We start from the raw sequence: 27894 nt of genomic DNA on the forward strand, positions 1-27894 counted from the left end.
AGTGACTCTGATCTCAGCACTAAATCACTATGCAGAGGTTTAACAGCTTTAGAGAGTTACAAGAACCCCAAGTCACAGTTCAGTATGGTCCATGACTGGAGGAGACAGGAAGAAGAGAACAGGAGTCAGTCACTTCCACACAGCACTTGCTTAGCCAGTTCTCCCTCATATCCCTTCTCTTTTCTTGGTAGACTGCTGGCTTGCCAGGAAGCACCAAGTTCTAGAAAGTCTTAAAATCTTTTAGGTCCTATAAAATTTGGAGTCATGCCTAAGCGTTTTTAAAGGGACTGATGAAAATAACTTTGCAAATGTGGTATGTACATGACAGTTTAGTATGTGGTTCCCAAAACAAAGGCATTTCACTTCTCTTTCTTCCTTCCTTTCCCCCCCTCCCTTCTTCCCTTCTTTCTCTTTTTAAAAATGTCCTCTTCCCTGTAAAGCACCTCAATGCTAAACTGGTATTTAAAAAAGGTTAGTTTAAGAAAGAACACACATCCTAAATTAAAACTTTCTTACCTCAAAATTCTCTACAAGGCAATCCATAAAGTAGTTTATATCTGCTATATATGCTGATATGGAAATAACTTTGTGCAAGGAATGGAATGCCCCACATAGTCAGTCAATGACAACTATCTTTGGATAGTTACACAGGTGACTTTTAGCTTCTTGTTTGCTTTCAGCAATAAACAAAATTTACATTCTGAAAATCATGTATTTTAAAATTAAAAAGTACTTTTTCTCTTTCTCCCATTTTAGAACACTGAACTACTGAAAGACGTAACTACTTTTAAGGCAAAGGTCTGGCAAAAAAGACAACACTCAACTCCTTTGTACTTAAGATTTAAAAGAAAGACTTTATCATAAATTTGAAACTTAAGTATGTACAAATTATTATTCTTACAATAGAAGTGAGCAAAAGGAAAGGGAGAATCCAGCCTAGTGGGCTTGGTGGTCTCTAATCCTAGGAGATAGAGGCAGGAGGATCACGGGTTCAAGGCCAGTATCTCCTGCATGGGGAGAACAACCTGGGTTCCAGGAAAGCCCACTTAAAAAAAAAAAAGGAAGGAAGCGAAGAATAAAGAAGAGTTGAAGAAATAAGAGAATGAGAAAAAGCTGCTGAAAGGGAAAACACTATGTGTAATATTGTATGCTAAGTCCTATAAATCCTGTCTGGGAGGGTCTGGGAAACTCGCCTAATAAAACATCAGGACCTTGTTACAAAGCGAATTTTTCATCTTCTTGGTAGATGGGAAGAGCAAGCTCAGAGAAGATAAAGAACTGGGGTAAGCTGATAAAGTTATTAAAACCGACTGTGTCCCATTTTAACTCTGTAAGAGTCCATGTATGCGTTAACTACACGACATGCCTTCATGTTTTTAATCCACCTGCTGTCACTCTGTAAGGGAAATTAAATACAAATAATTTTGTCAAGACATTGATTATTCTTGGCGGTTTATCTTCCTAGTTACTGACTCCATTATTTTTCAAGAAAAAAAAAAAACCATGCATGCAGAGTAGATGTCCCCTTATCTCCCTCCAATACAACTCCCATTCAAATGACTGGCTTATGGATGAGTATGACAAGACAGCCTTGAAATCTTAGTATATGCTTGGGAGGTTGAGGCAGGAGGCCAGCTTTACCTACATAGTCAAGCCCCACTGCAAGAAACAAGAAAGCAAAAAACCACAGAGGAGAAAAAGATTGCCCTGAACTGGCACTGGGTGCTGTGGAGGCATGCCCCTTCCACTTTGGAGTGGCACACTTGCTCCTTCTGCCTACAAATGACAGCTCATTTCCCCAGCCTTACCCTAAATCCCTGATCAAGCTGTATGTAAGCACTGGACGAATCAATGGTTTGATTTAATTGCAGACATCTTTGAGTTTTTCAAAATCTCAGCAAAGCCAAGGAAGCTACTAGAATGTCTCGAGACCCACAAATGATGATCTTGCTATGACTCCTGAACCTAAACAGAGCTCGTATCTCTTCATCGAATCGCATACAGTTCCCATATGAAAAACTAATACCTTCACTGAGCAGCAGAACCACGAGACCAGTCAGTTGGAAGGCTAACCCAAGGGAACAAGGAACCTGCCCAGCAGCAAAGATCGAATTTCCACCACCCTGGAACCATTATAAATTTAGTATTCCTAGCTTTAGGTTGCTTTGGTTGAATATCAACACATTTAAATCACTGAGACTGGCTGGGACTGGAAGCATTTAGCAGTAGTAGAAAAATCAAATGAACATAGAACAAGTTCTTATAAGATCATGGATTTCTATCAACGAACTAACGATAGCAATCAATCAAAAATCCTAAATCACACTGTCCAAAATGCTTACACTCCCCCAAATTAACTGCTCTACTTTTCTTTGGAGATGCTGATCTGTACCCTTAATAGTAAGTTAACCATCCAAGAGGCTGTCCTTCAGGATCCCAGATGCCACTGACTATCCACACACAAGGAAAGAGGGCTGTGCATATGGCCACAAACTTTCACAGGGCAACAAGAAAAATCTAACAGACCCATCTACTCAGAACAGATAAGACAAGAGTGGCTTTGGTTGAGGGCAGGGAATTCCTCTTGTGCTTTGGTTTTCTTTTGGTTAGTAGTTCCTGAGTGTCTATAGCCAATAGGGTTTAACTGTACATGTACAATATCCTAAATAAAGACTGAATATCAGCACTGACCGACGGGCCTGGAAATAACTAGCTCAGATAAACATCTCAAATAAAAACACTAGAAAGAAATCAGGCATTTGACTCAATAAGACATTTGTTTTCCCATCTCTCCACACTCTTTAAGAAAAAGTAGCTAAGTGAAACTGAGGCAAGTGGACCTGTGCTTATAGAGAGATGGGAAGAGGCTGCCAGGAGTAGAGAAGGCAGATCAAGAGCAGTGATCAGCTTCCAGAATGCAAAGACTTTAAAGTTCCAACAGGACTATTCTAAGTCACTTTTTAAAAATATTATCAGGAAGAGAGTCTATTTAGAAATTTTAATTTGATTTGATTTTCATTGCTGCATATGTGAGGCAGTTTAAAATTATACCCTTGTCACAATTCTTTCACAAGGATTTGGGGGGGGGAATGCACCTGTGATCTTTTCCCCGTTCACAGTCAATGCTGGACTCTATCACTTGTCCCTTGCAAATCATTGGTATTTCACAGAAAGAAAAGGCCTCTGAGAACTACTGGGTTTTGCGTCTTTTTTTATTTTATAAAGTGGGGCAGGTAAGGGGAATTGAGTGGAGAGGGAATGTACAGATTACACACAGTAAAACTTTAAAAGGCTACTGATTTTTTTGAGTTAATTTTGTATCCAGCCACTTTGTTGAAAGTATTTATCAGCTCTAAGAGTTCTCTGGTAGAATCTTGAGCATCACTCATGTATACTATCATATCAACTTTTAATAGTGATACTTTGACTTCTTTTCCAATTTCCATTCCCTTGATCTCCTTTGTCTTATTGTTCTTGCTAGAACTTCAAGTACTATATTGAAGAAATACAAAGAGAGTGGGCAGCTTTGTCTTGTCCCTGATTTTAGTGGGGCTGCTTTAAATTTCTCTCCTTTTAATTTGATGTTGGCTATTGGCTTGCTTTATATTGCCTTTATTGTGTTTAGGTATGCTCCTTGTATCCCTGATCTCCAAGACTTTTAACATGAAGGGGTGTGAGATTTTGTCAAAGGCTTGTTCAGCACCTAATGACATGATACATGTTTGTTTGTTTGTTTGTTTGTTTGTTTGTTTAATATTTGTTTATAGTGGATTACATTGATGGATTTTTGTAGCCCTGCTTTATACACTAAGCTAAAAAACAAGTTAGGGAATCAATGCCCTTTACAATAGCCACAAATAATATAAAATATCTTGGTGTAATTCTGGTGAAAGACCTGTATGACAAGAACTTCAAGTCACTGAAGAAGATATCAGAAGATGGAAAGATCTCCCAGCTCATGGAACTACTGATGGATTAACAGTGAAAATGGCCATCCTACCAAAAGCAATCTACAGATTCAATGCAATCCCTGTCAAATTACCAACACAATTCTTTACAGACCTTGAAAGAATAATTCTCAATTTCAAATGGAAAAGCAAAAAACCTTGGAGAGCGAAAACAATCCAGTACAACAGAAGAACAACTGGAGGTATCTCTATCCCTGATTTTAAGCTGTACTATAGAGCAACAGTAATAAAAACTGCATGGTTTTGGCATAGAAATAGACTGGAGGATCAATGGGATTGAATAGAAGACCCAGAAATAAACCCACACATCTACAGACATTTGATTTTTGACAAAGAGGCCAAAACAATCAAAAAAAGATAGCATCTTCAACAAATAGTGGTGGTCTAACTGGATGCCTACATGTAGCAGAATGCAAATAGATCCTTATTTATCACCCCACACAAAACTAAAGTCCAAGTGGATCAAAGACCTCAACATAAAACCAGATACACTAAATATAATAAAAGAGAAAGTGGGGAATAGCCTTGAACTCACTGGTAGAGGAGACAACTTTCCAGACAGAACACCAACAGCTCAGGCTCTAAGACGAACAATTAATAAACGGGACTTCATGAAACTGAAAACCTTCTGTAAAGCAAAGGACACTGTCAACAGGACAAAATGGCAGCCTACAGAATGGAAAAAGATCTTGACCAACCCTACATCTGACAGAGGGCTAATATTCAAAATATATAAAGAACTCGGTTGAGCATTTCTTTAAGTGCTTCTCTGCCATTCGGTATTCCTCTACAGAGAATTCTCTGTTTAGCTCTGTTCCCCATTTTTTAAGTGGATTACTTGGTTTGCTGCTTTTCAGCTTCTTTAGTTCTTTATATATACTCTGTCAGATAAAGGGTTGGTGAAGATTCTTTCCCAATCTGTAGGTGGTCGCTTTGTTTTGATGACGGTGTCCTTTGCTTTACAGAAGCTTTTCAGTTTCATGAGGTCCCATTTATTGGTTGTTGCTCTTAGAGCCTGTGCTGTTGGTGTTCTGTTCAGGAAGTTTCCCCCTGTACCAATGAGTTCTAGGGTATTTCCCACTTTTTTTTCAAGCCGATTTAATGTGTCTGGTTTTATGTTGAGGTCTTTGATCCACTTGGACTTCAGTTTTGTGCAGGGTGACAAGTATGGATCTATTTTCATTTTTCTACATGTAGACATCCAGTTAGACCAGCACCATTTGTTGAAGATGCTATCTTTTTTCCATTGTATGGTTTTGGCGTCTTTGTCAAAGATCAGGTGTCCATAAGTGTGTGGGTTTATTTCTGGGTCCTCTGTTCGGTTCCATTGATCCACCATTCTGTTTCTATGCCAGTACCATGCAGTTTTTAAAACTGTTGCTCTATAGTACAACTTAAGATCAGGGATGGAGATACCTCCAGAAGATCTTTTACTGTAGAGGCTTGCTTTAGCAATTCTGGGTTTCTTGTTATTCCATATGAAGTTGAGAATTTTCCTTTCCAGGTCTGTAAAGAATTGTGTTGGTAATTTGATGGGCATTGCATTGAATCTGTAGATTGCTTTTGGTAAGATGGCCATTTTTACTATGTTAATCCTACCAAGCCATGAGCATGGGAGATCTTTCCATCTTCTCATATCTTCTTCTAGTTCTTTCTTCAGAGATTTGAAATTTTTTTCATACAAGTCTTTGACTTCCTTGGTTAGGGTTACTCCGAGGTACCTTATGTCATTTGTGGCTATTGTGAAGGGTGTTGTTTCCTTAATTTCTTTCTCAGCCCTTTTGTCTTTTGTATACAGGAGGGCTACTGATTTTTTTGAGTTAATTTTGTATCCTGCCACTTTGCTGAAGGTGTTTATCAGCTGTAGGAGTTCCCTGGTAGAGTTTTTGGGGTCACTCACGTATACTATCATATCATCTGCAAATAGTGATAATTTGACTTCTTCCTTTCCAATTTGTATCCTCTCTTCAGACAGAAAAGGGATCTTGGAACTACAGCCACCATTGTTACTACCATCTCATTGATGGCTGTTGGAGCTACCACCAGGGCATTAGCCATGAGTCATACTGGGCAGACTGCTCAGACCCTGAATAATCATTTAGCCAATGTAGCTCATGCCTTAGTTGTACATAAAGGAATTAATGCTCAACTAAAAGGAAGCTTGATGGTGTTCAATCAGAGGATTGACCTCTTGCAGGAGCAAATTGATACCCTATGGCAAATCGCTCAACCTGGCTGTCAATGAAAGTATGCTGGACTTTGTGTCACTAGCATACAACATGAGAATTTTTCCTGCGCTGCAAATCTGTCTAAACAATTGTCGAGCTATATTTTAGGTAATTGGACTGGAGAATTCGATACTACGATGGAGCAGCTGAGAGTGGCCATTGTCACAGTAAATTCTACCGGAGTGGACGCAGGACTAGCCACAGGATTATCAACAGTGGACGCAGGACTAGCCACAGGATTATCAACATGGATTGCTGCAGCCATGAATCATCTGAAGGAATGGGCGGGCATGGGAGTGTTAGCAGGCCTTCTGGTGTTGGTCTCCTTGGTTTGCCTGTGGTATATATGCAAGATTAGAGTCTCACAACAGTGTGATGCAGCCATGATCATTCAGGCCTTTACAGCCATTGAAGCAGGACATTATCCCCAAGCATGGTTGGATACCATAAAAAGCTAAAATGATACGCTCAGGATGCGAGGCTAAGCACTGCACTCAGGGTCAGCCGCTTTGGACCCAGAGAAGAGCATGTCTGATTGCATGCGGGTTGATGCCCCAGGTCCCGCCTCTGAGAAAAAGGTATCGGACGGGTCTGATGCTCTTTGGGTGGATGACACCTAAATGAACATCTGTACAAAGTCCCAATTTATTTCTAATATCAGAGATCAGACCTCTACTCTTGCCTGATGCGTCTAAAACAAAAAGGGGGAACTGTAGAGAGCTGCAGAATGCTATGCCTTAAAGATGGAGCTGGTTTCCGCCTTCCACCTTCCCGATGGTGAGTGCTCTCTGTCACGAACAACTCCACATTTGGCTAAGGCCGAGGATCTGGCTTGCTTCCATGTATGTGGACCTATCTGCATTGTCCCCGTGGCACGCCTGGGTTGGCTACCCAGAGGCTATTTAAGCTGTGGGCTGGCTTTCCCCGGGGTCCGAGGATTGTTCAATGTTCCTGAATAAACTGCATTGAAAAAAAATATATATATATATATAAAGAACTCAAGAAATTAGACACTAACAAACCAAATAACCCAATTAAAAATTGGACTGGCTGCATTGTCTTCCTCTCTGGCCTGGCAAGGCTGCACCTCCCAGAGGGAGGTAATCAAAGAGCAGGCCACTGAGTTCATGTCAGAGACAGCTCCTGCTCCCCTTACTAGGGAACACACTTGGAGACTGAGTCTATGGGCTACATCTGAGCAGGGACAGAGGAAGACAATGCAGCCAGTCCTGATGAGATCTGATAGGATAGGCTCAGACAGGAGGAGAGGAGGACCACCCCTATCAGTGGACTAGAGGATAAGCATAGAGGGAGAAGAGGGAGGGAGGGTGGGATGGGGAGGAGATGAGGGAGGGGGCTACAGCCAGAATACAAAGTGAATAAATTACAATAAATAGTAAATAAAAATGTTTAAAGAATTGGAGTACAGAGCTAAATAGAGAATTCTCAACACAGGAGTTTCGAACGACTGAGAAGCACTTAAAGAAATGTTCAAAGTCCTTAGCGTTAGGGAAATGCAAATCAAAATGACTCTGCAATTCCATCAGAATGGCTAAGATCAAAAACTCAAGTGACATGCTGGCAAGGATGTGGAGAAAGGGGAACACTCTTCTGGTTCTTGATAGCGGGGGTGCAAAGTTGTACAACCACATTGGAAATAAATCTGGTGGTGTCTCAGAAAACTGGGAATAGTTCTACCTCAAGACCCAGATATATCACTCTTGGGCATATACTCAAAAGATGTTCCACCATACAACAAGGACACTTGCTCAATTATATTCATAGCAGCTTTATCTGAAATAGCCAGAAATTGGAAACAACATAGATGTCCCTCAACTGAAGAATGGATAAAGAAACTGTGGTACATTGAATACTACTCAGCCATTAAAAACAAGAACATCATGATATTCACAGGCAAATGGATGGAACTAGAAAATAACATCCTGAGTGAGGTAGCCCATAACCGGAAAGACACACAAGGTATGTATAAGTGGATATTAGACATAAAGTACAGGATAACCATGCTACAATCCACAGATCCAAAGAAAGTAAGTAACAAGGAGGGTCCAAGGGAGGATGCCTGAATCCTGAATCTCACTCAAGGGGAAATAAAATAGACATCTGAAGTAAATGGAAGTAAAGAACTGGGTGGGAGAGCTGGTTGGGAGGGGAACAGGGCTGGGGATCAGATGTAGAAAGATCAGGGGACAGGGGTGTGGGAGAGGAGCCATCTCTGGGATGAGCTGGAGACCTGGGATGTGGAGCCTCGTGGGAGTCTATGCAGGAGACCCTAGCTAAGACTCTTAGCAGCAGGAAATATGGAACCTCAAGTGGCCACCTCCTGTAGCCAGTTGGGATTTCTACTGAAGGGAGGGGAACACCAACCCACCCATAAAACCTTCCTGCCTACAAATGTAGGGTTAAAAAAGGAACAGAGTTTGAGAAAATGACCAACCAATGATGCAAAACTCAAGATCCATTCCATGGGAGAGAGCCAACAGCTGACACTATTAATGACACTCTGCTATGCTTGCAGACACAAGCCTAGCATAACTGTCCTCTGAGAGGCTTCATCCAGCAGCTGATGAAACAGATGCAGAGATCCACAGCCAAATATTAGACGGAGCTTAGAGCGTTTTATGGAAGAGTGGGGAAAGGATTGAGGGAGCCAGAGGGGTCAAGGACACCACAAGAAGACTACTACAGAGTGAACTAACCTGTGCCCATGGGGCCTCACCGACCAAAGAACATGCATGGATTGGACCTAGACCACCTACACATATGTAGCAGATGTGCAGCTAGGTCTTCATGTGGGTCCCCTAACAATTAAAGTGGAGGCTGTCTGACTCTGCTGCCTGCCTTTGGACCCCTTTCACATAGCTGAGCTGCCTTGGCTGGCAGGGGAGGATGCTCCTAGTCCTGTTGAGACTTGATAAGCCAGGTTGGGTTGGTACGGGGGGGGGGGGGCTCTCTTTCTCTGAGGAGAAGGGGAGGGAAGAAGGGGGAGGGGGTGTGATGGTGGGACTGAGAGAAGAGGAAGTTGTGGGGGCTGAGAACGGGACGTCAAGTGAATAAATAAATTAATGGAAACAAACCTTAAAAGGCTCATTATCCTTAATTTCAAAAAATGAAATTTCATTCTCTCATTATCACTGGCTCATGACCAGAGTTATAAGGTTCAGTTATCTTTAATTAAAAGTGAATCAGGTAAAAAAGGAGAAAGAACTGGATATAGGCAGGAAATGTAACTTCTCCGAGCCTGTGTTTGGCAATTTTAAGTCATGCCCCAGGCTCTGCACTGAGCATTGAGGCACGTTGTGCCCCAGTGCAGATCTGACGGTCTACCACAGAGACTACATACCTCCACCACATGCCTGACCCTGAAGGAATCCTTCTGACATTTAGCACTCACTGGGACCCAAAGAAACTGACCAACCACTGAACAGAGGCCTCATAATCAAAGAGAGAAATACTCTGTATAAGGAAGGAAACAAAGAACTAGCCACACAAGTGGCATTTCTTTTCCTGAATACTGAGGGACCAATAGGAGAGTGAGGGACCAATACAAGAGGTGTCGATCCATTAGAAAACAAAAACTGTGACTGGAGAGTGGGATCAGTGGTTAAGAACACTGAATGCTCTTCCAGAGGACCGGGGTTCAATTCCCAGCATCCACATGGCAGCTTACAACTATCTGTAATTCCAAAATCTTACACCCACACCCATGAGGGCAAAAAAGCCAATGCACATAAAATCAAAATGAATTAAAAAAAGAAAACAAAACTGCACTGAATACATATTATCTTTGTTATATCTCAAAAAGGATTTATGCCTTATCAATTATAAAAGCTTATTGCGCTTTCTGTATTTTATCAGATCTTTTAACATACAGGAGACAAACTTCCTTTTAAATAGAAGTACCTGTTATGCAAGTTCAAAGTGAACATAAATCAGAATGAATATTTCAAGCCATTTACTTGATCTTTAGAACGTGACTACTGCCAATGTATAAGGGGTGTGTGTGTGTGTGTGTGTGTCAGAGGAGGAGGAGGGAGAGAGAAAGTTAGAGCTTGTCTCAGTGAATACATCACAGAGTGCATGTGGAGGTCAGGGCACAGTATCAGGTTTGAGACAATCCCCTGCTAGCTGGCTCAGGCTTCACAGGGCTTCTGTTTGCTCCCCAGCTCACCCTAAGGGGACTGGGATTCAAACAAAGAACCTCAAGACTTCACAGTGAGCACCTTCCCCCAATGAGCCATTTCCCCAGCCCTAGAAGGGAGATTTGAACATTCACTTTTCGCTTAGCATGACCGGTTAATTGAATAGAAGTGACGGATAACATAACGGTATCTTTTGACGCGTGATTGTACTACAGTGAATCTATTCATTAGACTCTGGCTGGGATTTTCTTCAGTGGAGTCAGGGGAATAGCCTGCATTGTTTCTGTGATAGTAATTAATAGAGAACAAAATGAACCCGTGTTTATTGAAATCTCTTCCAATTTTCAAGTGTAACATTGGGGGAAAAAAACAACCTGAGAATAACCATATAGCATTATTAGTATTAAAGCTTGATATTTCATGGTGCTATCATTCTTTTCTCAAGCTAAGAATGAATCAAGGTTTGTAGAAGGGTGTGGTATTTTTGTCTCTGCAGATTGATACTACCCTTCAAACAGTACTCTGCTTTCAGGTACCCTACATTGATTTTAAGATATAAATGTTATACATGCGCTATGCTTTGGGTCTAAATGTGGGCCACAAGAAGAATAGGACTTTCCAATTCACCCAGAAAATGTATTCTTCTAAAAAACTAGTATATAGAAACCATCTTCTTTTAGAAGAGAAAATTTTAGAAAGTTATTTGCTAAACATATCTTTTTTACCACCATCATTTCTCTGGACTATAGACAAATTTAATTGCCAGAGATAATAGAAATCTTCCTCAACCTTCTTAGACAAAAATGAACTTAGAATTTTCTCTAAGACCATCATACAAGAAACCATAGCTAAGTAAACTACATACTTGCATTTCCATATTTTAGTAATCCATAGTTTAAATGCTAAAAAAAAAATTTCAACTTATCAAAGTCCCCAGTCTTGGTGATGTTTTATTTTAAAACACTAAATAACCATCTATCACAGTAGAAAACTTGTAATGTACAAAGTAATAACATTTCAGTCATTTCTATTCCACTCCTCCAAAAAGCACTCTGTAGTCATTTATTCTACCTCCTAATTGAGAACATATTTGCCAAAAAATCTAATGGACTTTTCATTCATTTTAAATCATCCTGGCAAGAATTATTAGATGTTGGAACAGGGGAGTTTAAATGAATTCTTTCAAAAGGAAAGATGTAAAACCTTTCAAAAAGATTGTAAAGAAACAAACACTAAGACTTACAGAGCTTACCTTGCTTATTAGAGATTAAAAGATTAATTCTGTGGGATTAGTTGAATTTTAAGAAGCATAATAATCAAATTATCTAACAAGAGATGCATAGCAAAATGCTGAGTTTGCTACAAGAAAAAAAATTGCAGAGGTTATAGGTATTTCAGCCATTGCAAATCAGCACAAGAAAACCCATCTCCTGGGGCTGAGTTGGTGCAGTGGTTGCCGAGCCTGCATGACGTCCCGAGTTCAGTCCCCAGTACTTATAAACCAGGAAGGGGCATGTCTGTAAGTTCAGCACTCAAAAGTTACCGGCAGCAAGTCCACCATTCAAGACCATCATCAGTGCACAGACCAGTTTGAGATCCTGCCTGAAAATCAGGAAAGTACACCAGGCATGCGGGTGGGGTGGGGGGTACACGCCTTTAATCTCAGCATTAGGGAGGCAGAGGCAGGTGGATCTATGTGAGTGCAAGGCCAGCCTGGTCTACAAATCAAGTCCAAGACAGCCAAGGCTACACAGAGAAACCCTGTCTTGAAAAACTATACCAACAAGTCCAATGCACCGTATCTCAGACAAGTTATCAAATGGCCACACAAAGTGTACCTTTCATATGTGTACAGGCTGCTGTTGACAAAGAATTCAGTACAATAAATATATTCTAGGGTACATTTTTCTAGGAGAAAAAAAAAAATCACTCACAAGTGCATGGTACTTCTTGCTAGCGTCAAAGAAATAAAATTTCTTAATTGACTTAACCTCACTGGATTGTACAATGTTTGTGAAACTAACTACAAATTAAAAGAATAACAAACCTAAAACAATTAGGATACATTCAGTGTTCTCCCCTTGACATGTCCTACACTTGAGCGTTCCCACAGGCAGCTGCAGACACACAAACACCTGCCCGAGCCACTTCAGTGTACTCTAGTGCTTGTGCTGACAGTACATCCCAGAGTTGCGGGAGGAATTGTCTGTCACACAGTAGACACCAGTAAAAATGTACATGGGGGGCTGGAGAGGTGACTCAGTGATTAAGAGCACTGGCTGCTCTTTCAGAGGCCTGAAGATTAATTAGTTCTTGCTACCTAATCTGGACAGCTCACAACAGCCTTTATCTCCAGCTTCGCAGTATCCGATACTCTCTTCTGTCTCCTAGGGCCCCCACATAACCCTGTGTACACACATGCACAGAATTTCTCTCTCTCTCTCTCTCTCTCTCTCTCACACACACACACACACACACACACACATACACACACATACACACACACACACACACACACACAGTAAAACCTCCTTAAGATGTGCAAGAGATATTCACCTCAAACTCAACAGAAATTTTTTTAATGTAAATATTGATGGGCAAAGACTTTCCAGAGTACTCCAAACATGTCTTAGGACTAGTTTTTATAATATGTACTGTACCTTACCAGTTTATACTTTTAACAAATTACTTAGCCTTTTGAGTGAATATATAAAAATTGAAATTCTAAGACAACTGTAAAGATAGTGCCCTCCCTCACCCAAGGCAGGAAAGGCTAATTTTAGCTCACAATCCCAGGGAACAGTCCATCATAGTAGAGAAATCAAGGCAGCAGGAACTTAAAACAGTCTCATCACAGCCAAGTCCAGAGCAGAGAGAATGAACTCATGAATGCCTACTGCTCAGCTGGCTTTCTCCACTCTCATACAAATCAGAAACCAAACCCAGGGAAGGAGAAGTCCTGCTTTTTCATGCTGGGTCCTTCCATATCAACTAAGACAAGTGGTTCTCAATCTTCCTGATAACCCTTTAATACAGTTCCTAATATTGTGGTGACCCCCAACCATAAAATTATTTTGCCGTTATTTCATACTGTAATTTTGCTACTGTTATGAATCGTAGTAGGAATATATATCTGATGTGCAGGATATCTGACATGCAATCCCTGTAGGGGTCGATAACCCACAGGTTGAGAGCTGCTGATTAAGACGATTAAGATACTCCCCACAGAAAAGCCCATATGTCAACCTGATCTAGACAATCCCTCATTGAGACTGGCTGGTCTAGTTGACGAAACTATAGCAGTCAGCTTCTCCGTAAACACCTACTTAATATAAGCCCCCACATAAGGCATACATAGTGTGTAAGTATGGAAACACTACAGCATACTATAAAATGATTTTGTAAAAGCAATACAAATGGGGGCCTAGAGGCACTGCCCAGTAAAGAACACTTGCTTTTCTTGCAGAGGACCAGAGTTCACTTCCCAACAACCGACCACATGTAACTCCAGTTCCAGGGGATCTGATGTCCTCTTTTAACCTCTAGGCAACTGATCACACATGCATGCACATAAATACATTCAGGTACCAGAGAAGATGTATACACACAGACACACACACATCCTTGAAAAATTCTACAAATGCTGAAATTACATCTAAGCCAGACAATTATTAAACATGTAAGTTTGCTATTGAAGAGAGTATCATACCTCTTGAGGCCAAATATATCCTGAAACCCAAAGAATCAATAAAAATTAAAAGATGAAAAAAAAATAGAACATCTATTTTCTTACAGAATGGTTCCCAGTAGTGTGTGACTTAATTTTAATGCACCAGTTTAAAAAAAAAAATTCTTGGTAATCACAAATTCCAATTGCTTTGCTTAGGAGCCGATTAGCAGGCTAGCTGGTATTGATATAATACTGCAGTTAATTGTACCTTCTAGATTTGAGAAGCAAGGCTACTCTGCAGCAATCCCATAAACCTAATTAGATAATGCAAAGTTAATTTTTCCCCTTCAAGTTTCAGTGTGCTGGTTCTTGTACTTAGTGAACTGAAGCAGGTTTCCCTGTTGGCATGTCAAATGCTTCTCTGGGTGATGCATGAAAGCTCTGCGAAGGCTGGGGAGCTCACGAGGGAATGTATAATGGGGCAGAAAGGAGAACATTTTTCATTTTGAATATTCAGGATTCTTAGCAAATGAAGTAATGGCAAGTTAGTTTTTCGTTCTTCGGAAGGACTTATTAAGCCCTGGGCAGCTGCAGCGCAAGTTATCTGCTACTCTCAAGCTCACAGGACTAAATTAAAATGAAATGGTAAAACTCGTATTTAAAAACAAAATGCTATAATTCCCTTCCCCCAAAAAAAATCCAGACCGCTGAAATGCTGAGCCCAGTTTTTTATTCTTTTCCCCTCAACACATACCTTTAAATATACACCGGCCAGACAAATGCATGAGGAACTAACAATTGATCCAGTATTTTTGGCATCAAATTTCTTTTCTAACTTAAAAATTAAAATTGTTTTTTTTAGACAGCTTTAAAATCATAGGAGTTCTGACTGAAAAGCACAAAACCCCCGATATAATATCATAATATCTAGTATATGCATTATCATATTATCACAACTACAGACTACACATCAACTTAAAATACATATGCATGTCTATACATACATAACAGTATGCAGGAGGGAGACAGGCGCTTTATTAGAGACAACCATTGTGTTCCTCTGTGATCGTAAGTGACAGTTTTCTAGCAATATACCATCTCCTCTATGTATTTCCCAGGGTGAACTGCTTGGCGCTTGAGCTCCTCACATAAGCCTGTTCTCATGCCGTCCTATTTACTAATATCTGCTGAAGATGTCACACGGGCTGTCCGCCTTCGCTGAAGCACTACAGGCTGGTTTCCTGAGAGGTGACGTGTTTTTCGTGGCCACTGCCATGTTTTTCTTAACCAGCGTCATGTCAAAACTGTGGCCTGTGAACCTGCTGACGGCCCTTAAATTATCTTTTCCACACTTCCGTAAGAGCACTACTAGCTGTAATCTTAAACTCACCAGCACCCTCTTTTCATTCCATCAAGCATGTGTCCTCTCCTCTCCAGCAGTTCTTCTCTCATAATTTCACCTTGTGTTCAGTCACCGTGGCCCTCTCCTAGGCAACCTCATCCAAGCCCATAGAGATGAGATCTACTAGTTGTTAGCCTGCACTGTTTCCAGATTCTTCCTTACCGCTCATCTCTAACCACACAGGTCATCAGTCCTTCATGACTGGTCATGGTCTTTCAGGCTTTTACACACCCTGTTGTGTGTCCCTGTCATGGCATACCCAACTTGTCCCCTTTTAAAACAAGCACTGTGTTGACACGGAGCCCCAACTAATCTGCATGCTGGCTCTCTGTGATCCCACAAGCCCTACTGTGGTCAGCTAATACAGTTCTTATCTCAGCACGGCAGCTGTTTACATCTGTATGGCAGATCTGTCGCAAGGGTGTATGTGTCATTCTGTATCTAAGGCCCTGTCTAGTAACTGAGATAGTCATCTATTTGTCCTGCAAGCCAGGACACGTGAAAGTGAAAGGGTAATAATGGCTAAAGGACAAAGAACATAGGCCGAAATAAACAATCACTCTAGCAGCGGACCACGCAACCTACACTTGAGGCAAGAGCTCTGACTGCCTCTCTAAATTCATCAAGTACTATCCTCCCTCAAAGGGAGTCACTACAGCTGCTCTGAGCTCCTTTCTGTTTCTCAAAATACTCCAGCTTCACTCCAGACTTGGGGATTGTGAACTTCTTGTTCCCGCTTCCTGGAACACACTTGTCTCTGATCCACAAGGCAAGCTGAAATTCACTCCTTAGGCGTCGGCTCTGAATCTTCTTCCCCAACCATCCATCCCTAAAGGATCCTCTCTGACTATTCACACTATGCTGTGTGGTCTGCAGAGCAGTGAGGGCATGCCCTTCAGGACCCTATCTTGCCCTAGCCCTGCCTGCACTGCCACCCACCTCCTGCTTCCTTGACACACAGTGTGAGCTGGTCCTCTCTGCCTGTTTTCCCTCCCATGATACTGAAGCCTCTGAAATTGTAAACCAAAAGGAATCCTCCTTTTTCATTTTGCTTAAGTATTTTTGCCACAGTGATGAAAACACTAACCAACTCAGAGATCACAACTCTCAAGTTAGAACCCCTGAGAGGGGAGCCTGGCTCTACTGCTTGCTAAGAGAACAATCTTCTTTATTCAGCAGCTTTATCTATAAAGCTGGGTTAGATCAAATTAGCATTTAAAGGTTGTCACACTGAACACAATATACAGACTATCTGCCTGATCCATAGTAAGAATCCAATACACGTTTGCCACTATTGCTGATACTACTTAATACTGTATAGTATGACCAACACTTAGGCCACTGGAAAGAACACAGACATTTAGTAAATATCTGAAATACCCATAGAGTAAATGACGAGTAAGAGTTAATATGTAACTGTCACCATCTCTTCAGTCTCACTTCAAAAAACTCCAAAAAGCTACTCTAAATGCTAAATCAATAAAATCCCATTCAGTTCCTTCACCTCTCATTTAATTCCCTTCAAAATGTGGTCAGAACTCACTCCTCCAATCATATTTCACCACTATTCACCAATAAAAGATAAATTGCTTTTCTGGTCTCACCATATTTGTTTAGTCAGGAAAGTTCTTTCTTGACTCTCTACCTGGCCTAATCCCACTGACATTCCACAACTATCTAGGCTATGCTCTTTTTGTTTTCCCTCTCAACTTTTACCTAACCACTACAGCTCTTTAAAGACCTCCTTTTTGCAACAGCTCACCTTTCATAGAAGAGATTTAAGGTCCTTAACATTTCTGTCTCTCCAGAGTATCCAGAGTACAGCCCAGGGGCACGTAGAAAGGCATCAACACATTATGTTGAACAAATGGAAGTTGGGGTTTGGGAGATGTTAAGAGATCTAGATCTCTTAGTATCTCTCTCATCTCTCTCAGCCTCTCCCTCCTTCTCCCTCGTGTATGCCCGTATCTGTCTGTTTCTCTCTCTCACACACACACATACAGTTGTTATTATTCAGACATCTATACCATGTCATAACTCACTACCTTCTTTGTTATATGCCATCCCCAAATCTTACAGCAACAGACAACATTTAAAAACACTCAAAACTCGAAGAAACAACTGTTGGATAAGTATCATGTTTATTATATTGTAACAAGAGACTCTGGGTGGAAAGAGAGGTATCAAGACTGACATGAGAAAAGTCAGTTGACAAGAGAAAAACTGGAAAATTTTCCCCACCTGAGCTACAGGCAATGAGCAGCAAGTGGGAGAGAGGCCTACCCCTAGGAGAAAGCACATCCTTAGGAGGTGTTTGCTGTGTAGATCATGAAAAGGGTCAGAGCTAACCTGGGACAGGGCTTCTAAGGGTCTGTCCCAGCTCATTAGCCCATTCCAACTTCTGGAAGTGCCTTTTCTTTTTCTTAATTAACTCCCAACTTCTATCCTTACTCACGTTTCCCCGATTCATTTTCCCGGAATATAATAACCTGGACATATCAGTGGACACACATCATTCTCTCGTCCCCACTTATTGCAGTATCAACGCCTCCCAATTCCTACTAAAATAATCTCAGTGTTAACAGATATACCACTTTTCCACCTTTCCCCTCTTGTACTCTATATTAAAAAATTATAAGATTGTTCCATTCATGGCCTCCATAAACTGCACACTAAAAATCTATTCTTTATTTTGCTACTTTTGTCTGACTGTACATTCCATCTTCAGGAGTGAGAATTAGCATTCAAAATATGAACAAAAGCAATTATCTACTTTGACGCTGGCTGAATGATCGTAATTTCCTTGCGCTCAGCTGTTCACATCTTGCTGACCAACTATTTTTTTTTTTATAACTACTAAGTTAGAATTTGCAAACAGTTCGTTCACTAGGGGTGCAAACGGAAAATTTTGCTTTCCATTCCTGATGCAATCCTTTCTCTCCAATTTACTACAGCCTGGCACCATACAACTTATACAGAAATCCACACTACCCCTCTCTTATCTCCCATTCCACATGGCTGGCCTACCAGACAAAAGTAGTGATTCAAATCCAACTGCTGTTCAACAGTTCTTGTTCCCTCTTTACTAAAAATTCTGTACTCTATAAATGGCTGTTTTTAAGCCTTCTCTGCCAATTGTTACTAACAAAACTTTTGGCGCTTGTTCGGTTTTTGTTTTGTTTTTTTGCTTACTTGAACTTCAACTGAGAAAATGTTCTATCAGTTGTCTTATAGGCAAGTTTATGGAGTGTTTTGTTGATAAGGGATTAACATGGTAAGGGTGTGCCCAGTCCACTGTGAGCTGTGCCACTCCCTATCCAAGGAGGAATAAGATAAGCAGGTGATTGTGAACCTGGAGAAGAAGCCAGCGAGCTTTCTTTCTCCAAGATTGTTTCAGCTTTGGCCTTGAGGTTCTTGCTTTACTGATGGACTTCCCTTATGGACTTCCTTCACTGGTGGACTATGTCGTGTAAAATACCCTCTCCTACCCAAACTGCTTTTGGGTGTGGTGTTTATCACAGCCATAGAAAACAGACTAAGGCACAGTTTTTCGAGATGCCCTCACGCCATTTCCTTATCTAGGTGCTGGAGGTAGGAGAACATGGAGTTGCACCTGGTACAGTATGAGCAGCCTCTATGGAGCCTGCCTAAGGCGGGGGGCGGGGAGGGGAGACATCTGAAAGCTGGGTGCTACCTGGTCTTACTCAACAGAAAACAGAAACGAACAAATACAGCAATTTGGAGAATCTACCAAATTTTTTCAGAGCTTAGACTTATAGAGGAACCATGAACAAATGCACTACCTTACTTGATGACAAAAAAAGAAACAAAATTAATCAGTATCTTCCGTAAAGTCAGCACCAGGGAAGGGGGAAGGAAAGTAGAAGGGAAGGAGGCAAAGAGAGAGAAATGGACGGAGGGAAGGAGAGGAAGGGAGGGTGGGAGAAAGAAAGCGAGGCTTTTTGTGAACCTTCAGAACACTGCCCACTTCTTGGCAGAATTCTTATTCCCTTATCATAGTCTCTCTCTCTCTCTCTCTCTCTCTCTCTCTCTCTCTCTCTCATACACACACACACACACACACCACTGGGAGGGGGAAAACTTGGTTTGGTTTCTTAGACTTAATAACCTGGGGGTCTATTTCCACATGGGAGCTGGAGAGTGGAAGATTGAAAGCAGCTAAGAAAACGAAGACCTGTGGTCTAGGTAACTGGGTGAAGGCCACTGAAGGCTCTGTGCCCCTGCTAAGTGACAGTCTCAAACAAATGGCATTTACATTTGAAACAGTGAAGAAACCATCATCACTGAGATGAAATGACTGTTACACTGTCACCTGCCAGAGATTAGTCAGCCCATCCAGGAATACTGCATTAGGCTAGACTCCTTCCATCTTCTCCCCACATTTATCACACAAATCCTCTTGCATAGGAATAGCTGCTGAATTAGTCCTATTACGAATGCCCTGAACTTAGGTGGTATTTGCACAGAAAGGTATCAGTTTGCACCCAGGCCTCTCCAATACCGCACATTTGAACAGAAACTCTAAAAACTAAAGGTCTGTCAACATTTCCACTACAAGCCTTTCTTTTTTGAGTTTATGATTCAACATTAAACAGGGGTAATGCCTGGGGAAAATGGTTTCACTCTGAAACACACTAGTTTTATTTAATTAGAAGAATGGTCTGCACTAAACAAATGATCTTTATGAGGACCTTAAACTATTTAAAAAATAAACTTTCTTATAAACTACAAATAGAATGTACAAATCTTGCCTTCCGAACTTGTCCTAATTTAACAAATAGTTATCGCCCTAGGCTTCTTGACATCTTCCCTTCCACATCCAGTCACCAAATCTTGGTGCCTTTACATCTTCAGCTGCACTTGAATCAATTTATATCATCCCAACAACCATCTGGCAAAACAATGTCACATGTGACTATCAACTATGAGACCCGCTATTTCTCTACAAACCAACATGTGCATACATCCTACAGGGAGCTATAGTGACCTTTCCAAAACATGAATAATGTCACATCTTTCATATTGGCATCCTTCAGTGACTTCCTACACTTAAAATGTAAACTCTCAGCATGGTCCACAGGATCTAGCCAGTTTGTAGTATTATTCTGTCCAGCCTCACTCTCCATGTTCCCCCATTGACCTTCCAGTTTCTCACCTATCCTTGCTACTTTGTGTCCCAAAGCCTTTGTACATTCCACTACTTTCAGGGCTGCCCTATCCCACCCCCAATTCAACAACTACTCTTGTTCAAATCTTTAGATTTCAGTTATTTAAATAAGATTTGCATGCTCAAATCTCCCATTTTCTTATATCCTAAGGCTTTTCCTTCATAATACAAGTATACTCATTTGTTTCTTTCATAACACAGTGATATTTCTACAGTTGTGAAGGCTTGACTAACATGTGTTTTTCTCACTAGGTTGCAAGACCCATGATACTAAAGCAAGAAGTGTTTCCTTAATAAATAGCACCATTCTTAGCATACAGCAGGCATTCACAAATGTTTGAATGTGTCAACAAAGATAATCATGAAATAGAGTTGTGGGTATATATCAGTTGACAAAATGTTTGCCTAGTGTGAACAAAGATTCCCTAGCACACCATAAAACCAACATGGTGATATGTGACTATAATCCCAGCATTTAGGAGGTATAGGCAAAAGGATTAAAAGTTCAAGGTCATCTTCAGCTACATACAGAGTACAAGGCCAACCTGAGTTATAAGAGATCTTTTCTCAAAACAAAACAAAAATAATCAGATTGAAATGGTAACATCATTTTAAATATTATTCACTCTAGAGAAATAGCAAGAGACTCAGAAGAGGGAATTTTGTCTTCATCTCACTGTTCACAAAATTCAAGCAGAGAACTTCACAGGACTCTTTAGTCCTAGTAAAAAACAAAGGAACAAGACAGAACTGGCCCTGGCTGGACATAGCCACAGGCACAGCTTGTGGGAGCAGAAACAAACTTTTATTTGTTGAAGTGGATTGTTCTGGCCTAGCTCAGGCCTTCTGGGAAGATCAAAAGAGGCCACGCTTAGACTCACATCTACGAGGGAAAAGCATGCTCTCATAATAGATCTGCAGTCACAAAAGTACCATGAGGCAGAGGGAAACCCAGGATTAAGCATCTGAGTCTTCCCTAACTGTATCTGCCTAACTGCTCCCCAGCACCGGGTCTCAAGAACCCTCCTCAGGTTCACTTTTATTGGAGGAAAGTAACAGTCCCTGATTTACTACACTCTTATGTCATCTGACACCTTAAATTGCTTTAGATCACTATTTGCTGGCAGGTTATTAATATCTTCTGGCACATAAGCATTCTACTTAATACTGTGCTGGTAAATCTTGAAAAAAAAACTTAGTCTACCTTTGGCAAATTATAGAAATGACAAGTTATACGAGGTGCACTGACAAACTTATCAAATAAATTGGACAAAAATATTAAGCTATCCTCTCACCTCATACTCATTAAAGGAGGAACTCTTTTATTACACATTAACACTAATAAGCTATGTAAAAGGTATTATGGTACTTTCCCCATGTCTTTTTCCAGTTTTTTGAGACTAGAGTCTCATGTATCCCCAGCTAGCCTTGAAATATATATATATATATATAACATACATATAAAATTATGTATGTATATAATATCCTTCTTCAGCCTCCCAAATGCTTGGGTTACAGCTAGGCTTCACCTTCCTGGGCCTAATCATGGCTTTAAAAGGATCAGAAGTACAGGACACTTTGAACATAACTAGTTTTGGCAGGTTTCCAGATTCCTTCTCAGAAAATCGGGGCTTGGGATTTCCAGCATTTATATAGAGCTTTTATATAAAAGGGCATTTGATGACTTGAAAAAAATCAATTTCAATATTCATCTCATTAAATCACTCTGAGAGCAAAAATGATTTTTAAAAAGCACTCCAAACACACTGAAAAGGACAATTTATCAATTTAGATGACTTAGGCAAGACTCCACTTCCGATTAAGTTGTGACATAAGCAACAACTGATAGGGGGAGACGATCTCTTCTAGGATTCTCGCTGTTGGAAGGTCGCCACCATCTTTTCCCTTAACTTCTAGACGCCAACTCTCCAAAAGTAAAGTTAATAAAGTAGAGCATGAAGATGCAACGCTGATTTTGCAAAAGGCACTTTCCTACAGACTCCTCCCACGGCTGCTCAGCTTCTGGTCCCGGAACTCCTAAAGTCTTTCGCTCCCTTCTGAGTCTGACCTGGACTCGGCTGTGGGCATGGAGGGCTCGGGGAGGAGGAACTCGAGGGGGCTGTAACGGTTCACCATGCTGGGGAGGTGGGGGGTGGGCTCAAGCCTGAGAGGTGGGAGCAGAGCAGTTCGCGCAGCCAACTGCTGGGTGAGTGTTAGAGCAGTGGCCGTTTCGCGGTAACTAAAGTTCCGAGCAGCCTGACTAAACCCTCAAATCCAGGCACTGTCAAGGCTAACACCCGCGCCGAGGGCGGCAGACGGATGCGTCCCAGCGGAGTGCGCCTCTCGGCGTCAGGCTGCTGGAGGAGGCAGCGAGGGGCGGCACAAGTTAGGTCCTCGGCCGGAGCGAGCCCAGCCAGGGCCCGGCGGAGAGGAGCTCGCTCCGGATCCGCAGGACAGCACGGGGCGCAGCTGGAGAACGGAGGAGGGGGGGAAGCAGGGAGTGTTCCCGGGGATCCGGGTGCGGGGACGCCGATCCGGGTGGGGACACGTCCCCCTCCGTGTCCGGGAACCGGAGGGGCAGCCGGTGCCGGGGGATGGAGAGGGGAGGCCTTAGCGGAACATCGCACCCGGCACCCGGCTACTGGAGTTACGGGGAGGCGGTGCCACGGGCAGGAGCCCGAGGCGGGCAGGCTGGGGGCTCCCCCGCAGCGAGCACCCGGGTTGGGCGGGGACCGAAGGGGAGGCTGGACCGCAGGGCCTGCTCCACCGGACCGCGGCGGCGACGCCGGCATCTCGCCTCTTTCAGGCCTGCACGCGCCACAGGCCGCAGCTGGGACCAAGCCGGGCGCCCGCCCGCGGCCGCCGCCACGGCGGGGGTCGCAGCCCCGGGTCCGTCCCCCGGCAGCCTGGGCTCCAGGAGACCCGGCTCCGTCCCGCAATCCCGCCCCGGCAGTCCCGGCGTCCGAGCGTCCGCCCCGCCGCCGCCGCAGCGCGGGTGACGGCGCTGAAGCCGGGGCGGGGACGCGCGGGAGGAAGGGGCGGCCGGGGGGCGGGCCGCCGGCGGCCACACCGGGGGTACCCGCGGCGTGGGGCCGGGCGCCCCCGATCGGCCGGCGCCGGGCCAGCACCACCTGCGGAGCTGCCCACGCGGCCGCGACCCCGCCGCCCCTCGCTCCCGCCACACACACACACACACACACACACACACGCGCGCGCGCGCAAACAAAACAAGTTGCAGGTCGCCGCCGCCGGAGGGGGCCGGGCGGGTCACTCACCCTCATCCTGCTCCGCGGGCTCGGGTCGTCGGGCCGCGAGGACAGGGAAGACCAGAGGACCACGAGCCCCAGGAAGCTCCCCACCACCAGCAAACTGCGTAAGATGAACCCGATCTTCAGCCTCATCTTCCTCCAGCGGCGAGAGACACACAGCCCGGCGCAGCCGCCGCCACCGCTCTCCCCTCCCTCTTCCCCCTCCCCCGGGCCTCCTCCTCCTCCTCTCCCCCCCTCCCGGATCGCTGCGCCTGCCGCCCTCCCCACCGCCTGCCCTCTCCGGCTCCAGATCCGGAACTCCCCTCGGCTTTACCTTCCCCGGGCGCTGCCCTCCGCCCCCTCCCCGCGCCGCCTTCGAGCGCCGTGCCCCCTCCCCTCTGGCGGCCTCCGCAGGGCTCCGACCGGCCGGAGCTCCGCGCTCTCCCCGCTGGGTTTCTCTCTACCTGCCCTCTCTAGCCCCGTAGTACCCGCCTCTCTCTACTCGTGACCGCGGGAACCCGCTGCGAGTCCCTAGTAACCTTGGAACTAACTCAACACTTTCCCCCAGGACTGATCTTAGCCTTTGCCCTGGGGCTCAGCTTCCTAACGCTTCCAGATCCCCCAAACTTTTAGAGTAATTATGGACCAAAACTCTGTCCTTGACGCCCGTGCCCTCCCACGATGCTGCCGCCCGCCCCTCAGGTGGACCTGCAGCCGCCCTAGGCTGCCCTTCCCTTTCTGACGCCCACTGCCCAGTCTCCCCTGCCAGAGGCTTGCAGGAAGCAAACCAGGAAGTCAGCTATCGCTGCTGCAGCGGTGGCTCCACGTGGCTGATTTATAGCTGGATTTTTTTTTTTTTTTTTTATTGATCTCATTTTTTCACAGGGCTCCTTAAGGAGGTGGATTTGTAACCGAAAGGCCCAGGTGAGATGTGCAAATACCACAGAACTGAAGAGGGCTCACTTGGAAAGACAGTATTACCTTTTCTCTTGAGCTAATTAGAAAGCCAAGTCTACTAGATAAAACGCAAAACCGTCCTTGTTGATGGACTTGTAAGTTTCTGCTCTGGGGAAAGCGGATTTCGGGTTTTTAAAACACACGCACCATTGCTTCTCTCACAGCTGATTTTTCCAGGAAAGGATATTGGCAAATGTTTAGCTACATGCCTCTCCCGGTACATTGTGCCAAAGATGTCAATCACTTGATATCATAGGAGTGTGTGCCATACTCCTAAATTACTCAATTTGTTGAACAAATGCTTTTTTTTATAACAGGTTTGAGGATGGTGTAATTTGACCTTTTTAATCCTAATAATGCCTTGTCTGCGTGTATTTTGATTTAAAACAAGTGAAACTAGGTTATTAAGTCCACCCAAGTGATCAGCATTATTCCATGTACTCTCATGGAGTCGGAGATGCTTTTCCATTATTGGGAAGATGGAAAGCTGACTCTTTATGATTGTGAGCTTAGCTGGGCAGATACACAGCTGAGAAGTCCTCATCACTGAAGTGATGGGAACCGCCCCGCTGCTGTCAGTATTCTAAGACCCTGCCACCGCATCTTGAAATATGAAAGGCCAAAAAGTTAGAGATTGATGAACAGGTCTTCGGTTGTAAAACCTGTGTTCCTCTAAGTTCTTAACGTTGTTAAAGAGAAACTGAAAGTATACCTTAAGATAAACGCTTTCACCACATTTGCTGGCAGGCAGCCTTTGTAGAGAACCCTTTAGAAAATGAGAAGCTTCATTAAGTGGTTGGGTCAGGAAAAGTCACACTTAGCCTCTCTGAGCCTAGGGCCCTTATCTGCCAAAATCATGATTATAGTACTTCACAATATTGTCAAAAGGAATAACTGAGGCCAAGTGCATGTGCAAACATAAAGCACAGATAATATGATGGGGTAAGTCTTGGTGATTATGAGTATAATTCTTGTGAACGCCAGTGCTATTACTGCATGTAGGGATTGTTCCTCGGAGCTGTTTCTGACATGTTGATCCTTGGGTAGCATTCATTGAAGAAGAGAATAAAGACTAGAACCTAATGTGAGAGTTAGACAGTATGAACAAGAGAAGCAGTGGTCGCTGACAAGCTATGAGGTCACATGTGAATGTTGGTGACATTGTGCCTTCACCTCCCAGGCCATCTGGGGCCTCAGAAGCAAAACTGCAAGGGAATAAAATTCCCAAGCAGGCAGTATATGCAGGATACTTCACATTTGTCGTTTAAGCTTTATACTGCCTGAAACTGGTGTTTGCTGTTCAAATTCAGAGCAGGTTTTCTCATCTTGCCAACACATGCACCGAACAGTATAATCACCTCATGTTTATTATAAAATACTTCCAGGATTCCACAGGTCAGAACCTTTACAAAGGCTTGGTGGATTTTAAAATTCAGCCCCCCATGAACTCTGCTAAAGAGGGACCCCACACACACAAGGGACTAGACTAAGTCCTCCTTTGGGCTACACTCCCCTCGGGCTCTCAGAGTGACCCCCATCCTGGACCCAAGCTGCAGTTCTAAGTGTCACTGCCTTCAGGCCTTTGTACAGAGATGTCTTTTCACCTGCAGTATCTTTCGAAACCTTAACATTAAGCTTCATTGTCAGTTACAAAAGCTTTTTCTAGACTTGTGTTCTTCTTCACTAAGGTATTGGCAGTACCCTACCTTCCACGGCATTTCTTCCCTAATGATTACTGCTGTGCTGTGGTTGCTTAATCTCCACTTGCAAGTAAAAAATAAAAAGTTACATGATGCTGGAGACTCGCCTATGGACTTTATTGCATTCCTGTGACGTGTAGAAAGGGTTTATTTAATATTTTTGGTGGAACATGAAGTAAATAATTGGATTAAAAATACAAAGGGGAAATAAAGCTTAGAAGAGGGCTTAGGAGCACTTCAGCTTTGATTGTTCTTTACCTGCCTTCCAAGAACAAAATATTGAAGGCTTTATTCCATAAGATGAGTGATTATTTTAAAGTTGTTGCTATCCGCTGGTAAGCTGTTGCTTGCCTCCTACTTCGCTGATAGTCTACTCTAACTAAAGTCATAGTTTCAACTTAAATTCAGATTTTCCCTCTAAGATTAGATAGCTATTTCTATCATAAGCTTAATGGATAATTCCTGTGTTGTACTCTTCTGGAATGAAAATTTGTCGAGGGCTGCCATTTAATGAGATTAATGGTCTCCTACAGTGTTTTGAAGGCCAAAATGCTAATTTCAAGCTCTCTTTGATTTCATACTGTAGAATACTGTTTCTTCATAGCTGGGTACTATTTGGAGCACCTGTCACACAGAGGGCTCTTCTGACTTAGCCATTTTTTTAAAGAGGTAATTGAAATACATTTTGTCTCATCTTTGAAACCCTATCACCAGCTTTTCATCCCTGTTAGAATTAATCCTGACCACCTCAGTTTGTCAGAGAGGACTTCTCTGAGCCTGCATAGCTCACCTCCACTTTTCTAGTTTAAACAACAGCCACGACATTTTCTGTTTCCAAAACGGCTCAAGTTCCCTCTCACTTCTAGACCTTTGTGCATATTATTCATCTTTCTAAAACATTCATGGTAGTTTTTACACCAACTGCCCCTGTAAACTCTAATTATTCAAATTTCAGTTTATACATCAACTTTTTTTCAGAAACTTGACTCTCATAGGCCCTTCTCTTCCCTGCTAGGTTGGGAATTCCTGCTGGAAGGCCCCTCTCAGAACAGAGCCCAGCTTTTGTATTTGTTCATCTGTCACGTCCATTAGACGATGTTTTTAAGGGCAAGGACTGTGCTGTCATTTAGCACTGTGTTCCTAGGATGTTGACAGTGCCTGCACAGAGGACACTCGCAGTGTGTGAGAGTGGGTGCACTCACTCGTAAGCACTGAAAATTTTGGACACATCCTGTAAGATATTATAGGCCAATATCTTAAAAGACAATTATACCTGAATGTTTGCAGAAAAATGTTAAGTCATTTTTTCCCTCTTATTTGAAGAGTTGGGGAGGAAGAGTACACGGTTCTCTACCTTATCCAACCAACATGTG

General features: G+C 43.0%; 1 protein-coding gene across 2 annotated transcripts in view; it reads right to left on the bottom strand.

Annotated features, from left to right (window-relative positions):
• Positions 1-24217, bottom strand: part of Galnt7 (polypeptide N-acetylgalactosaminyltransferase 7) — a 135569-nt gene extending 111352 nt beyond the window's left edge. Inside the window, exon 1 of one of the 2 annotated variants that reach the window (XM_021648080.2) lies at positions 23892-24217. In XM_021648080.2, the coding sequence (XP_021503755.1) occupies positions 23892-24017 (126 nt within the window). In that variant the 5' untranslated portion in view covers positions 24018-24217. The remainder of the gene's footprint in view (positions 1-23891) is intronic. The other variant, XM_021648078.2, reaches the window with a different exon arrangement.
• Between the last annotated feature and the right edge of the window lie 3677 nt (positions 24218-27894).

The sequence above is a fragment of the Meriones unguiculatus genome, chromosome 4 (assembly GCF_030254825.1).
Source record: "Meriones unguiculatus strain TT.TT164.6M chromosome 4, Bangor_MerUng_6.1, whole genome shotgun sequence".
Lineage (NCBI taxonomy): Eukaryota > Metazoa > Chordata > Mammalia > Rodentia > Muridae > Meriones > Meriones unguiculatus.